The following is a 15346-nucleotide window of genomic DNA, read 5'->3' on the forward strand; positions in this document are numbered from 1 at the left end:
GAACAAAGGGACCTTGGAGTGCAGGTCCACAGATCCCTGAAGGCAGCAGGCCAGGTAGATAAGGTGGTTAAGAAGGCATATGGAATACTCGCCCTTTATTAGTCGAGGCATGGAATACAAGAGCAAGAAGAGTTATGCTTGAACTGTATAAAACATTAGTTAGGCCACAGCTAGAGTATTGCGTGCAGTTCTGGTCACCACATTACAGGAAAGATGTGATTGTACTAAAGAGGGTACTGAGGAGATTTACGAGGATGTTGTCTGGACTGGAGAATTTTAGTTGTGAGCAAAGATTGGGTAGGCTGTATTTGTTTTCTTTGGAAGAGAGGAGGCTGAGGGTAGACCTTATTGAGATGTATAAAATTATGAGGGGCCTAGATAGAGTGGATAGGAAGGACCTATTTCCCTTACCAGGGGGCATAGATTTAAAGTCATTGGTAGGAGGTTTAGAGGGGATTTGAGGGAAAATTTCTTCACCCAGAGGGTGGTGGGGGTCTGGAACGCATTACCTGAAAGGGTGGCAGAGGCAGAGACCTTCACCACATTTAAAAAGTACTTGGATGTGCACTTGAAGTGCCGTAACCTACAGGGCTATGGACCTAGAGCTGGTAAGTGGGATTAGGCTGGATAGCACTTTGTCGGCCGGCGCGGACACGATGGGCCGAAATGGTCTCCTTCCATGCTGTAATTTGTATGATTCTGTGATACAATTCATTCATGAATGTACATATTCATCAGCGAGTCTCCACACACATGAACGTATCTACTCGTCAAAGTACATGTACTCAATGAGTGTACATATTTATGAATGTGTATACAAATTAATTAATGAGTGTACATACTCATCAAAGAGGAAACATTTTTATCAATGAAGTTACAATGGGCGATTGGGGGAATCCCTGTGGACATGAATGGCTTGTTAGTAATTCAACTATTTGCCTTCAGCTTGAATTACTCCACCACTTGTATCTGTTTAAGATCCAGCTTTCTCCCAACCCCACACTTAAAACTATTTTCAGCACTCATTGTGTTGAATGTCCTTTACTATTTTGTGGCTGTAAAGTGCTTTGAGCTGTCCGGTGGTTATGAAAGGTGCTATATAAATGCAAGTCTTTCATTCTTTAATGGCCTCCAACCGTACGCCAGGTTTCACTGAAACTGTGAAAGCAGGAACTCCCAGCGGAGGAAGTCGCTGCCCCAACATGTTTAGGACAAACAGAGGTTGTGCCTCCCAACCCAACACAAACTCACAACCAGACTGGGACATGTCACAAGCCAGGTTCCAGCCCATTTCCACCAGAAGATCTACGCAGTTTCAGGGCCAGCTTGTTTAACTTGCTCTATTTCTTTTTGGTATCTAATTGTCTTGCATATTTCACATTCACTCATCTGCTTTCTAACATGACTGGCTACCTGTCACTGTAACACAACTAGCTGCTTGCTCACAAACCACATGGTCATGCAGCTGAAAGAAAGACTTGCATTTATAAAGCATCTTTCATGACCACTGGACGTACCAAAGCATTTACAGACAATGAAGGACTTCTGAAGTGCAGTCACTGCTGTAATGTAGGTGAGTGAGGGCGTGCAGCCCATCCTGGCTCATCCACCTAGAAACACCGTTCAGTCCTTCTCCATCACAGCTTACCACTGCATTTAACCCAACTCCCCAGCCCAGAGTCCATTCCCCGCGCTCCCGTTCCCTGTGCTCCCATCCCCCCCCCCCGTGCTCCCATTCTCCCCCCCCCCGCGCTCCCATTCCCACCCCGCGCTCCCATTCCCCATGCTCCCATTCCCCCCCGCGCTCCCATTCCCCATGCTCCCATTCCCCCCCGCGCTCCCATTCTCCCCCCCCGTGCTCCCATTCACCCCCCCGCGCTCCCATTCCCCCCCCGCGCTTCCATTCCCCCCCGCGCTCCCATTCTCCACCCCGCGCTCCCATTCCCCACGCTCCCATTCCCCCCCGCGCTCCCATTCCCCGCGCTCCTATTCACCTCCCCGCACTCCCAATCGCCACGGTCCCATTCCCCCACCCCCCGCGCTCCCATTCCCCCCCCCCCCCGCGTGCTCCCATTCCCCCCCCGCGCTCTTATTCCCTCCTCCCCGTGCTCCCATTGTCCCAGGGAATGTAGGGATGAATAATAAAAGCAGCCTGTCCAGCATTGCCCACATCCCAAAAACAAAAGTGAGGTCACTTCCTCGCCATGGTGTCGAGCCAAAGTCTTTTCTTGTGACCCAATCCAGAGATATGTATTTTGATGGGTGGGTGAGGGGGAAGGATAGAATTTATGATTTCTTTTGTTGTGACTTCCTTCCCTCTTTCTTACCCATGACAGTATTCCTGGACTAACTTCTACCAAGCTCATTCATCTGAGGCCGTTGCCAGCAGTACTGGTGTACTGGTGGAAAGTAGGCGGCTAGATGAATGACTAGCTGGGTCATATCCCCAGCTGCCCAAAGCAAATCCAGGCCCTGATCCCTGTGATGACCTGCTCATTCTGCAGCTCATATCACACCACAACTTTCCATGCAATCGTTGCTCTGCCTTTCACTGTTTCTCAGTTTCAAAATGCCGACTTCAAACTGGACTAAGTGCCTGGCAAACTCACCATTCTCTGAGAAAACTGACGTGAACATCCACCCTTTCCAATGGACTCAGTCTCGGACACAAAGGGCTTACTGCGCAAGATAAAAGCTCACGGGGTTGGGGGTAATATATTAGCATGGATAGAGGATTGGCTAACTAACAGAAAACAGAGGATCGGGATAAATGGGTCATTTTTCGGTTGGCAAACAGTAACTAGTGGGGTGCCGCAGGGATCGGTGCTGGGGCCTCAACTATTTACAATCTATATTAAAGACTTGGATGAAGGGACTGAGTGTAATGTAATCAAGTTTGCTGATGATACAAAGATAGGTGGGAAAGCAAATTGTGAGGAGGACACAAAAAATCTGCAAAGGGATATAGACAGACCAAGTGAGTGGGCAAAAATTTGGCAGATGGAGTATAATGTGGGAAAATGTGAGGTTATCCACTTTGGCAGAAAAAATAGAAAAGCAAATTATAATTTAAATGGAGAAAAATTGCAAAGTGCTGCAGCACAGAGGGAGTCCTTGTGCATGAAACACAAAAAGTTAATATGAAGGTACAGCAAGTAATCAGGAAGGCCAATGGAATGTTGGCCTTTATTGCAAGGGGGATAGAGTATAAAAGCAGAGAAGTCCTGTTACAACTGTACAGAGTATTGGTGAGGTCACACCTGGAGTACTGCGTACAGTTTTGCTCTCCGTATTTAAGGAAGGATATACTTTCATTGGAGGCTGTTCAGAGAAGGTTCACTTGGTTGATTCCGGAGATGAGGGGGTTGACTTATGAGGATCAGGTGAATTTATAATGGGAACAGAGAAATGGTAGACCAATTGAACAAATACTTTGGTTCTGTCTTCACGAAGGAAGACACAAATAACCTTCTGGAAATACTAGGGGACCGAGGGTCTAGTGAGAAGGAGGAACTGAAGGAAATCCTTATTAGTCAGGAAATTGTGTTAGGGAAATTGATGGGATTGAAGGCCGATAAATCCTCGGGGCCTGATAGTCTGCATCCTATTTAAGGAAGTGACCACAGAAATAGTGGATGCATTGGTGGTCATTTTCCAACATTCTATAGACTCTCGATCAGTTCCTATGGATTGGAGGGTAGCTAATGTAACCCCACTTTTTAAAAAAGGAGGGGGAGAGAAAACAGGGAATTATAGACCGGTTAGCCTGACATCGGTAGTGGGAAAATGTTGTAATCAATGATTAAAGATGTAATAGCAGCACATTTGGAAAGCAGTGACAGGATCGGTCCAAGTCAGCATGGATTTATGAAAGGGAAATCATGCTTGACAAATCTTCTGGAATTTTTTGAGGATGTAACTAATAGATTGGACAAAGGAGAACCAGTGGATGTGGTGTATTTGGACTTTCAAAAGGCTTTTGACAAGGTCCCATACAAGAGATTAGTGTACAAAATTAAAGCACATGGTATTGGGGGTAATGTATTGATGTGGATAGAGAACTGTTTGGCAGACAGGAAGCAAAGAATAGGAATAAATGGGTCCTTTTCAGAATGGCAGACAGTGACTAGTGGGGTACCGCAAGGTTCAGTGCTGGGACCCCAGCTATTTACAATATACATTAATGATTTAGACGAAGGAATTGAATGTAATATCTCCAAGTTTGCAGATGACACTAAGCTGGGTGGCAATGTGAGCTGTGAGGAGGATGCTAAGAGGCTGCAGGTTGACTTGGACAGGTTAGGTGAGTGGGCAAATGCATGGCAGATTCAGTATAATGTAGATAAATGTGAAGTTATCCACTTTGGTGGCAAAAACAGGAAGGCAGAATATCTGAATGGTGACAGATTAGGAGAAGGGGAGGTGCAACGAAACCTGGCTGTCATGGTACATCAGTTATTGAAAGTTGGCATGCAGGTACAGCAGGTGGTGAAGAAGGCAAATGGCATGTTGACCTTCATAGCGAGAGGATTTGAGTATAGGAGCAGGGAGGTCTTACTGCAGTTGTACAGGGCCTTGGTGAGGCCACACCTGGAGTATTGTGTACAGTTTTGGGCTCCTTATCTGAGAAAGGACATTCTTGCTATTGAGGGAGTGCAGCGAAGGTTCACCAGACTGATTCCCAGGATGGCAGGACTGACATATGAAGAAAGACTGGATCAACTAGGCTTATATTCAATGGAATTTAGCAGAATGAGAGGGGATCTCATAGAAACATATAAAAATTCTGACCGGATTGGACAGGTTAGATGCAGGAAGAATGTTCCCGATGTTGGGGAAGTCCAGAACCAGGGGTCACAGTCTAAGGATAAGGGGTAAGCCATTTAGGACCGAGATGAGGAGAAACTTCTTCACACAGAGAATTGTGAACCTGTGGAATTCTCTACCACAGAAAGTTGTTGAGGCCAGTTTGTTAGATATATTTAAAAGAGAGTTAGATGTGGCCCTTACGGCTAAAGGGATCAAGGGGTATGGAGAGAAAGCAGGAATGGGGTACTGAAATTGCATGATCAGCCATGATCATATTGAATGGTGTTGCAGGCTCGAAGGACCGAATGGACTACTCCTGCACCTATTTTCTATGTTTCTATGATAGGTTGAGTAGGTTGGGCCGATACTCATTAGAGTTCTGAAGAATGAGAGATGATCTTATTGAAACATATAAGATAATGAGGGGGCTCAACAAGGTGGATGCAGAGAGGATATTTCCACTCATAGGGGAAACTAAAACTAGGGGACATCGTCTTAGAAGAAAGGGCCGCCCATTTAAAACTGAGACGAGGAGGAATTTCTTCTATCACAGGGTTGTAAATCTGTGGAATTCTCTGCTCCAGAGAGCTGTGGAGGCTGGGTCATTGAATATATTTAAGGCGGAGATTGGCAGATTTTTGAGCGATAAGGGAGTAAAGGGTTATGGGGAGCGGGCAGGGAAGTGGAGCTGAGTCCATGATCAGATCAACCATAATCTTATTGAACGGTGGAGCAGGCTCGAGGGGCCAAATGGCTGACTCCTGCTCCTATTTCTTATGTTCCTATGCACCCTGCCAACTCCCCATTCCCCAGTTCGGAGCGAGCTCCAGGTCGTTTATCCAGGTCAGAAGGCCTCCTCGTAAGACTGATTCTGGGTATGGCCAAGGGGGCCATTAGCTGGTCTAGGCAGCAGGTGGTCGAGGGGGTCGTTCAGCCTGACTGCCTGCCTCTCTTCCGCGGTTACATCCGAGCCAGGGTGTCCCTGGAGATGGAGCACACGGTGTCTACCGGTACGCTCGTGGCCTTCCGCGAGAGGTGGGCACCGGAGGGACTGGAGTACATCATCACCCCCGGCAACCAAATTTTGATTTTTAAGTTACTGCTAAAGTTTAATTTGTTTATTGTGTCGGGTTTAATGCCCCCCACCTCCGCCCCCCACACACACACTTTTAGCCAGGCCACTTGTCTAATTTGCGTTTTTGGTGCCCTCAAATAAAAAACAAGGGGGCACTTGAATGAAAGTTTCTAGAGTGTGACCCCCCGCTTTAATCAGCGGGCACTTGATTGGTTGTAATAAAATAGTTGTAGAGCTGTTGAGTTGGGAGTGGCTTAGCCAGTCACGTGATGTCCACAAGGCTCAATAAAACCCCAGCCAGTTGGTTTCAGGGGATCCACGATGAGGCAGGTGGTTGTGAGCCTGGTGGATGAACTGGTAATGTTTAGTGTGACTGTTAAACCTTTACTAATAAACCAACTAATTCTTAATAGCGTTGTGTTGCTATGAATTTTTAAGCAAAGAACCCATGAAGCAAATACATTACAGGGGTGAATTTTGACAACCCCCTTCCCTAGACATCCCCTCCCCTTTCAATAACGACTTTGCTTTTACCAGTGAGGTAGGTGTTGTGGGAGGAGTTGATTAAGTAATGTGACAGAGGCTGCATCATGTCCTGATATACCGTCAGCCTGTCTGGGAATATCAGACCATTCTCTGGACCAGACAAGTACCAGACCAGCCCCTCCGGAGACATGTGACCTGTGAAGGAACCAAAAGAATAAAGGTCAGAATGTGAGCTGCGTCAAAGGGCACCTCGTAAGCCTGAACCTGCTTGATCTTACCAGCTGCTCGGTCCAGGTGTGTTTGCGCAAATATTTGGCCCCAAACTCAATGATTTAATACAGATTTAAGGTGATTGGCAAAAGAACCGAAGGCGACGTAAGAAATAACGTTTTTACGCAGCGAGTGGTTAGGATCTGGAATGCACGGCCTGAAAGGGTGCTGGAGGCAGACTCAATCTTATCTTGCAAGAGGGGGTTAGAGACGTATCTGAAGGGAAGACATGTGCAGGGCTCCGGGTGAAGAGCGGGGGAGTGGGACTAGCTGAGGGCTCCATGGGCCGAATGGCCTCCTTCCGTGCTGTAACCTTTCTATGATTCTATGATAAAAGGACATATTAATGGTCACTGAGCCGGTATTTATGACTGGATGCTTTAGGTAACCTCAGTCTCTTTTACTCCCTCTATAAGTGCCCATTCCCCACTCAACCCGTACACGCTTCACATTTGCCACTCAATCCATCATTCCCTCTCATTCCCTATTCGCTCTATAAGGTTCCCTCCCATTTCCCACAATCCTTTATAAACCTCGAAAATAGCCGATCCTAGACGATGAGTGCTAGTATGTTTCAAACCATGAAGAGCAACCCAACCTCACTGGATCTCAGCGTCGTCGGATCTCAGCGTCGCCGGATCCCGGCCCCACTGGATCCTGGCTCCACCAGTTCTCAGCCTCACTGGATCCCGTCTCACCAGATCTCAGCCTCACCAGATCCCAGCATCACCAGATCCCGGCCTCGTCGGATCCTGGCTCCACCAGTTCTCAGCCTCATTGGATCCCGTCTCACTAGATCTCAGCCCCACCGGATCCCAGTCTCACCATATCCCGGTCCCACCAGATCCTGGCTCCATCAGTTCTCAGCCTCACTGGATCCCATCTCACCAGATCTCAGCCCCACCAGATCCCAGTTTCACTGGATCTCGGCCCCACCGGATCCCAATGTCAATGGATCCCAGCCTCGCCAGATCCCAATGTCACCAAATCCCAGCCCTGCTGGATCCCAACTTTGACAGATCCCTGCCCCACCAGATCCCAGTCTCACTGGATCCCTGCCCCACCGGATTCTGGCCTCTTCTGGTGCTGTTGATCAGTGATCAGAAGTGGGACCTGATTGAAATCTCCTTTCCCTGGCCAAGCACTGTGCGGCAGCTCGATCTCGCCCCCCCCCCCTCCCACGGGTCACTGATGGAAGGTCCCAGGCTGCACCTTCGAGAAATGCAGGACAGCCCACACCTGCACCCACTATAGATAAACCAATGGACATGGACACAGCTTGGAAAGAACGGCCAGCTTGTTTAACATTGCAACCCAAAGTGACATAATACGGGAAAAAAGAACAAAATGGGCATGGACGAGATATGGAAAATTTTTCACATGGATTCCATGATATACTGAACTGAATTCATTGAGGATACATGAACAGAACTGACCTTTAACCCTAGGTCACTGAGGATACATGCATAAAACTGACCTTTAACCCTAGGTCACTGAGGATACATGCATAAAACTGATCTTTAACCCTAGGTCACTGAGGATGCATGAACAGAACTGACCTTTAACCCTAGGACACTGAGGATACATGATCAGAACTGACCTTTAACCCTAGAACACTGAGGATACATGAACAGGACTGACCTTTTACCCTTGCTACGTGGGATACAAGAATGCAACTGACCTTTGTGAGCATTCATTTTGGTTGGCTCATATTTCTCAATCAGGTTCTGGATTTGCTCAGGTTGCACTCTTGGAACAAGATAATCATTGAGCCGAGCGTCTCTCTGTGTCTTGTTTATAAATGTAGACAGCTGTTGTCTGGTCAAGTACGGCTTCACCATCACATCGCTGAAAAATAGATCGGTCAATTCAACCTCCTCATACACATACATTCCTTCCCCCTCATGTACACACTACCCACCCATTGAACCCCCACCCACAGCCCATGTACCCTCTCACCTATCATACATTCTATCTACCCATTTAATCTCTACCCAAAGCCCCACTATACGCTACCCTGTCTTACACTCTAACCACTCATTCAATCTCTTCTCACAGTCGATGTACACACAACCCTATCATGGACTCTACCCCCCCCCCCAGTTAATCCACACCCACAGTCCATGTATAAAATCCTATCATAGGCTCCAGTCACCCATTCAATCTCCTTGCTAATCCAGCATGGGCTCCACCCACCTGTAATGTATTTGCTTCATGGGTTCTTTGCTTACGAATTCATAACAACACATTGCTATTAAGAACCAGTTGGTTTATTAGCAAAAGGTTTAACAATCACACTGCACATTACCAGTTCATCCGCCAGGCTCACAATCACCTGCCTCATCGTGGATCCTCCGAATCCAACTGGCTGGGGTTTTATTGAGTCTTGTGAACATCACGTGACTGGCTAAGCCACTCCCAACTCAACAGCTCTACAAGTATTTTGAGCATAACTTTAAATCAAGTGCTGCATTTTGGTAAGGGCACTAAAACCACAAATTTCCAAATAAAACATTGAGGGAAACTTAGTTCAAATTAAAATGTGGTTGCCGAGGGTGATGATTCACTGGGGGGGAGAGAGAGAGACTGGGAGGGAGAGAGAGAGACCGAGGGGGAGAGAGAGAGAGACTGGGGGAGAGAGAGAGAGAGACTGAGGGGGAGAGAGAGAGACTGAGGGCGAGAGAGAGAGACTGAGGGCGAGAGAGAGACTGGGGGGGAGAGAGAGACGGGGGGAAGAGAGAGAGACGGGGGGGGGAAGAGAGAGAGACTTGGGGGGAAGAGAAAGAGACTGGGGGGGGAAGAGAGAGAGACAGGAGGGGAAGAGAGAGAGACTAGGGGGGGAGAGAGAGAGACTGGGGAGGAGAGAGAGAGACTGGGGGGAGAGAGAGACTGGGGTGGGAAGAGAGAGAGACTGGGAGGGAGAGAGAGACTGGGAGGGAGAGAGAGACTGGGGGGGAGAGAGAGAGACTGGGGGGGGGGGAGAGAGAGAGACTGGGGGGAGAGAGGGAGACTGAGGTGGAGAGAGAGACTGGGGGGGGAGAGAGAGAGACTGGGGGAAGAGACAGAGACTGGGGGGAAGAGAGAGAGACTGGGGCGGGGAGAGAGAGTGAGAGAGAGAGGGAGAGAGACTGGGGGGAGAGAGGTAGAGACTCGGGGAAGGAGTTTTTACGACAAACTAAAAGCTTTTAATTAATTCTACCATAAACAAACTTGCAGAATGGGCATGTAAATGAGAAAGAAATTTCAATTTAGATCAGTGTGAGATGGTGCCGTTTGGTGGGAGGAAGAAGGAGGCTGCGTAATCCTTGGAAAATAGAATCTAAGTGGGGTGGAGGTACAAAGGGATCTCGGGGTAAAGCTTCACAAATCATTCAAAGTAGCAACGCAGGTAAAAAAAAATATAGCCACACACATGCAAATAATGCGCTGGGGTTCATTTCTAGAGCAATGGAATTGAAACATTATGTTAAACCTGTATAGAACCTTGTCTGATTGTCTCATGATGTGAAACGGTGGGGTGGCAATATGACATTAGTGTATAGATACTTTTAAATGGTTGCTGTTGGTGTTGTAAAAGTTGTTGTTGTATGAGTCGTTGTTGTTGTTGTTGCATAAGTCGTTGCGTAAGTTGTTGTTGTGTAAGTTGTTGGTGTAGTGTAAGTTGTTGTATATGTTGCTGTTGTATATGTTGTTGTTGTTGTACCCATTGTTGGAAACGTTGTTGTATACGTTGCCCATGGACAAAAAGGTCGTGCTCAAAGGAGTTCAAAGCAATCTGCATACAAAAACAAATAGATGGAACAGTGCACACAAGCCCAGTACACTCTATCCTATCATAGGCTCTACGCAGTCATTGAATCTCTTCCCAGAGCCCCTCTATACTCTTCTCTATCATTGACCCTGCCCACTCATTCAATCTCCTCCCATGTACACTCGATCCTACCATGGACTCTCCCTCACCCATTCAATCCCCTCCCACAGTCACTGTACACTCTCCCCTACCATGGACTTTAGCCACTCATTCAACCTTCTCTGACAGTTATAAAATCTTAGAAATTTCCAGCACAAGAGGAGGCCATTTTAGCCCATCGTGTCCGCGCCGGCCGACCAAGAGCTACCCAGCCTAATCCCAGTTTCCATCTCTTGGTCCATAGCCCTGCAGGTTACGGCACTTCAAGTGCTCATCCAAGTACTTTTTAAATGTGGTGAGGGTTCCTGCCTCGACCACCCTTTCAGGCAGTGAGTTCCAGACCCCCAACACCCTCTGGGTGAAAACATTTCTCCTCAAATCCCCTCTAAACCTCCTACCAATTACTTTAAATCTATGCTCCCTGGTAAGGGAAATACATCCTTCATATCCACTCTATCTGGGCCTCTCATAATTTTATACACCTCAATAAGGTCTCCCCTCAGCCTCCTCTGTTCCAAAGAAAACAACCCAAGCCTATCCAATCTTTCTCCAGTCCAGACAACATCCTGGTAAATCTCCTCTGTACCCTCCATGTACACTCTAGCCTATCATGGATTCTCCCCCACCCATTGAATCTCCACCCACAGTCACTGTACACTCGATCCTATCATGGCCTCCACTCATTGAGTCTCCTTTCTCAGCCCAACCAGTCCACTGGGATTCATCATGTAACCAGTAATATTTGATAAAGTGTGGAGGAACAGACAGCTGGAGAGCCTGCCCCACAACCTTGGTTGCACTGTGCAGGGAGGGGCTGAGGGATGTCTGCGTGCCTGGTTTGCTCTCTCTGACCGAGGAGCACTGCTCCTGGCTAAGGTCTCAGATGGGCCTGCCATGGGCCAGGTGGTCCTGTGAGATCAACAGACACTAAAACCAGGGGCACGTGCTGTTAATGAAGGGATTCTGATACATGCAGAAAGAGAGACTTTACTCGGTGCAGAAATCACAGTTTGAAATGTGTCTCACAGTAATTCGAAGATCTGATTAATCTCAGGCCTGGGGCACAGCTGGGACAGAAACTGTTTGAAGGCCACTTCAGTGAAATCGTCCGGATTGATCAGCTCGGTCTGTGTGAGAATAGGTGAAAGAAATAGCACCTCGTTAAACAGGGTATCGGTTCGTGGATATGTCAAACTCAGCCTCCACCACAAACACTTCCTATCACTGGCAGTCAACACAGGACGCAGGATATTGTCTGCACCTTCATTGGCCAGTGTGTAACCATCAATATAGTATTGTAATGAAGCCCCGCCTCTTCTCATTACCTTCCCCGTCCTCGTGAATGAATAGAGTGGATAACCAAGGAAATAAAGAAAAGTATCAAAAAAAAAACAATGCGTATAAGGTGGCCAAGGTTAGTGGGAAACTAGAAGATTGGGAAAATTTTAAACGACAGCAAAGAATGACTAAGAAAGCAATAAAGAAAGGAAAGATAGATTACGAAAGTAAACTTGCGCAAAACATAAAAACAGATAGTAAAAGCTTTTACCGATATATAAAACGGAAAAGAGTGACTAAAGTAAATGTTGGTCCCTTAGAAGATGAGAAGGGGGATTTAATAATGGGAAATGTGGAAATGGCTGAGACCTTAAACAATTATTTTGCTTCGGTCTTCACAGTGGAAGAATACACAAAAACCATGCCAAAAATTGCTGCTCACGGGAATGTGGGAAGGGAGGACCTTGAGATAATCACTATCACTAGGGGGATAGTGCTGGACAGGCTAATGGGACTCAAGGTAGACAAGTCCCCTGGTCCTGATGAAATGCATCCCAGGGTATTAAAAGAGATGGCGGAAGTTATAGCAGATGCATTCGTTATAATCTACCAAAATTCTCTGGACTCTGGGGAGGTACCATCGGATTGGAAAGCAGCTAATGTAACGCCTCTGTTTAAAAAAGGGGGCAGACAAAAGGCAGGTAACTATAGGCCGGTTAGTTTAACATCTGTAGTGGGGAAAATGCTTGAAGCTATCATTAAGGAAGAAATAGCGGGACATCTAGATAGGAATAGTGCAATCAAGCAGACGCAACATGGATTCATGAAGGGGAAATCATGTTTAACTAATTTACTGGAATTCTTTGAGGATATAATGATCATGGTGGATAGAGGTGTACCGATGGATGTGGTGTATTTAGATTTCCAAAAGGCATTCGATAAGGTGCCACACAAAAGGTTACTGCAGAAGATAAAGGTACGCAGAGTCAGAGGAAATGTATTAGCATGGATCGAGAATTGGCTGGCTAACAGAAAGCAGAGAGTCGGGATAAATGGGTCCTTTTCGGGTTGGAAATCGGTGGTTAGTGGTGTGCCACAGGGATTCGTGCTGGGACCACAACTGTTTACAATATACATAGATGACCTGGAAGAGGGGACAGAGTGCAGTGTAACAAAATTTGCAGATGACACAAAGATTAGTGGGAAAGCGGGTTGTGTAGAGGACACAGAGAGGCTGCAAAGAGATTTAGATAGGTTAAGCGAATGGGCTAAGATTTGGCAGATGGAATACAATGTCGAAAAATGTGAGGTCATCCACCTTGGAAAAAAAAACAGTAAAAGGGAATATTATTTGAATGGGGAGAAATTACAACATGCTGCGGTGCAGATGGACCTGGGGGTCCTTGTGCATGAATCCCAAAAAGTTAGTTTTCAGGTGCAGCAGGTAATCAGGAAGGCAAATGGAATGTTGGCCTTCATTGCGAGAGGGATGGAGTACAAAAGCAGGGAGGTCCTGCTGCAACTGTATAGGGTATTGGTGAGGCCGCACCTGGAGTACTGTGTGCAGTTTTGATCACCTTACTTAAGGAAGGATATACTAGCTTTGGAGGGGATACAGGGACGATTCACTAGGCTGATTCCGGAGATGAGGGGGTTACCTTATGATGATAGATTGAGTAGACTGGGTCTTTACTCATTGGAGTTCAGAAGGATGAGGGGTGATCTTATAGAAACATTTAAAATAATGAAAGGGATAGACAAGATAGAGGTAGAGAGGTTGTTTCCACTGGTCGGGGAGACTAGAACTAGGGGGCACAGCCTCAAAATACGGGGGAGCCAATTTAAAACCGAGCTGAGAAGGAATTTCTTCTCCCAGAGGGTTGTGAATCTGTGGAATTCTCTGCCCAAGGAAGCAGTTGAGGCTAGCTCATTGAATGTATTCAAATCACAGATAGATAGATTTTTAACCAATAAGGGAATTAAGGGTTACAGGGAGCGGGCGGGTAAGTGGAGCTGAGTCCACGGCCAGATCAGCCATGATCTTGTTGAATGGCGGAGCAAGCTCGAGGGGCTAGATGGCCTACTCCTGTTCCTAATTCTTATGTTCTTATGTTCTTATGAGTTCATGACGGGGAGAGTGTCCATGGGCTGTGGAAGGGGATTCAATGGGTGGGTATAGTTCATGTTAGGGGAGGGTGTACATGGGCTGTGGGAGGGGATTCACTGGGTGGGGGGGAGTCCATGATATTGCCCGAAAGTGTGCTATGCGTGGAGTGCGAGTGAGCGGATCGAAGAAATCATGGAGTGACAGAGGGCTATTCCACCCATCGAGCCTGGTCCGTCCTTTGACCAGCTACAATACAACCAATCACAGGTGTTCCCAGCCCAGACCAATGATGCAAGCTTTGCAAGATATTCGCACTGCCTCCGAAACGGAAAGTCAATTTGGCCCCCAATTTGGCCTGGGTTTTATGTGTTCTTTCGCCTCTCCCAGGAGCTGACAGGGTCTGGGTTGGGGAGGGATGTAGATATATTGTGATACACAAGGTATCGCCAGAGTGTGGGACAGGCTGGGTGGAGCAGAGGTTCTTTTCCTGTCCGTCACTGTTGGTACGGTTGTAAAATGATCACCCTTCCCAGTAGGGGAGGGGCTGAGAATGAGGGGCCGTAGGCACAAGATTATATTGAAGAGAGTTACAACAGAGAGCAGGAGCAATCCTTATACAGAGTTGTGAGGCTGCGGGATTCACTCCCAGGGTTAGTGGGTGAGGCAGAACCTGTGTCAACATTCCAGATGAGATTGGGGACGTGAATGAAAGAAAAGAGGATGAAAGGACCTGGGAGCAGCGCGGGTAATGTGATAAGAACTATCTGCTTAGATGTCATCATCATATAGGTGGTCCCTCAAACAAGGATGACTTGCTTCCACACCAAAAGGGACGAGTTCACAGGTGTTTCAACGAAGGAGCCGATGTTCCAGTCCTGAACTCCAGTAGAGGGGGTGGAAGATGCCTGTGCGTGGATTATTTTAACGTGTGGTGACCGTTGCACATCAGCCACCACACGGGCTTGACAGAGCTAGGTCTTGGTCCAGTGGCAAGGGTTAACCAGGACGACTGGAGACCTGCTCTGCTGCACGGACCTATTGTGCACACATATCGCAATGTGGGAAAGTACTTCATTGGCTGTGAAGCACTTTGGGAAGTCCGGTGGTCGTGAAGAGTGTTATATAAATCTAAGTCATTCATTCATTCATTTCAGCTCAGGTGTGGAGGGTAAACGGCAACACAAATTCATTGAATATATTTAAGGCGGAGATAGACAGATTTTTGAGTGATAAGGGACTAAAGGGTTATGGGGAGCGGGCAGGGAAGTGGAGCTGAGTCCATGATTAGATCAGCCATGATCTTATTGAATGGCGGAGCAGGCTCGAGGGGCCAAATGGCCAACTCCTGCTCCTATTTCTTATGTTTTTGTGGAAAGGATCACCTTCACAGAGCTTACACAGCAACCTTCCC

The 15346-nt window shown here is 47.2% G+C and overlaps 1 protein-coding gene across 1 annotated transcript in view; it reads right to left on the bottom strand.

Moving 5' to 3' along the window:
- Positions 1-15346, bottom strand: part of LOC139262701 (1-phosphatidylinositol 4,5-bisphosphate phosphodiesterase beta-2-like) — a 398767-nt gene that overhangs the window by 355273 nt on the left and 28148 nt on the right. Inside the window, exons 8-10 of the mRNA XM_070877853.1 lie at positions 11577-11677; positions 8322-8488; positions 6419-6565 (exon numbers count right to left, since the gene is read on the bottom strand). Of these exons, the coding sequence (XP_070733954.1) occupies positions 6419-6565; positions 8322-8488; positions 11577-11677 (415 nt within the window). The remainder of the gene's footprint in view (positions 1-6418; positions 6566-8321; positions 8489-11576; positions 11678-15346) is intronic.

The sequence above is a fragment of the Pristiophorus japonicus genome, chromosome 4, assembly GCF_044704955.1.
Source record: "Pristiophorus japonicus isolate sPriJap1 chromosome 4, sPriJap1.hap1, whole genome shotgun sequence".
Classification (NCBI taxonomy): domain Eukaryota; kingdom Metazoa; phylum Chordata; class Chondrichthyes; family Pristiophoridae; genus Pristiophorus; species Pristiophorus japonicus.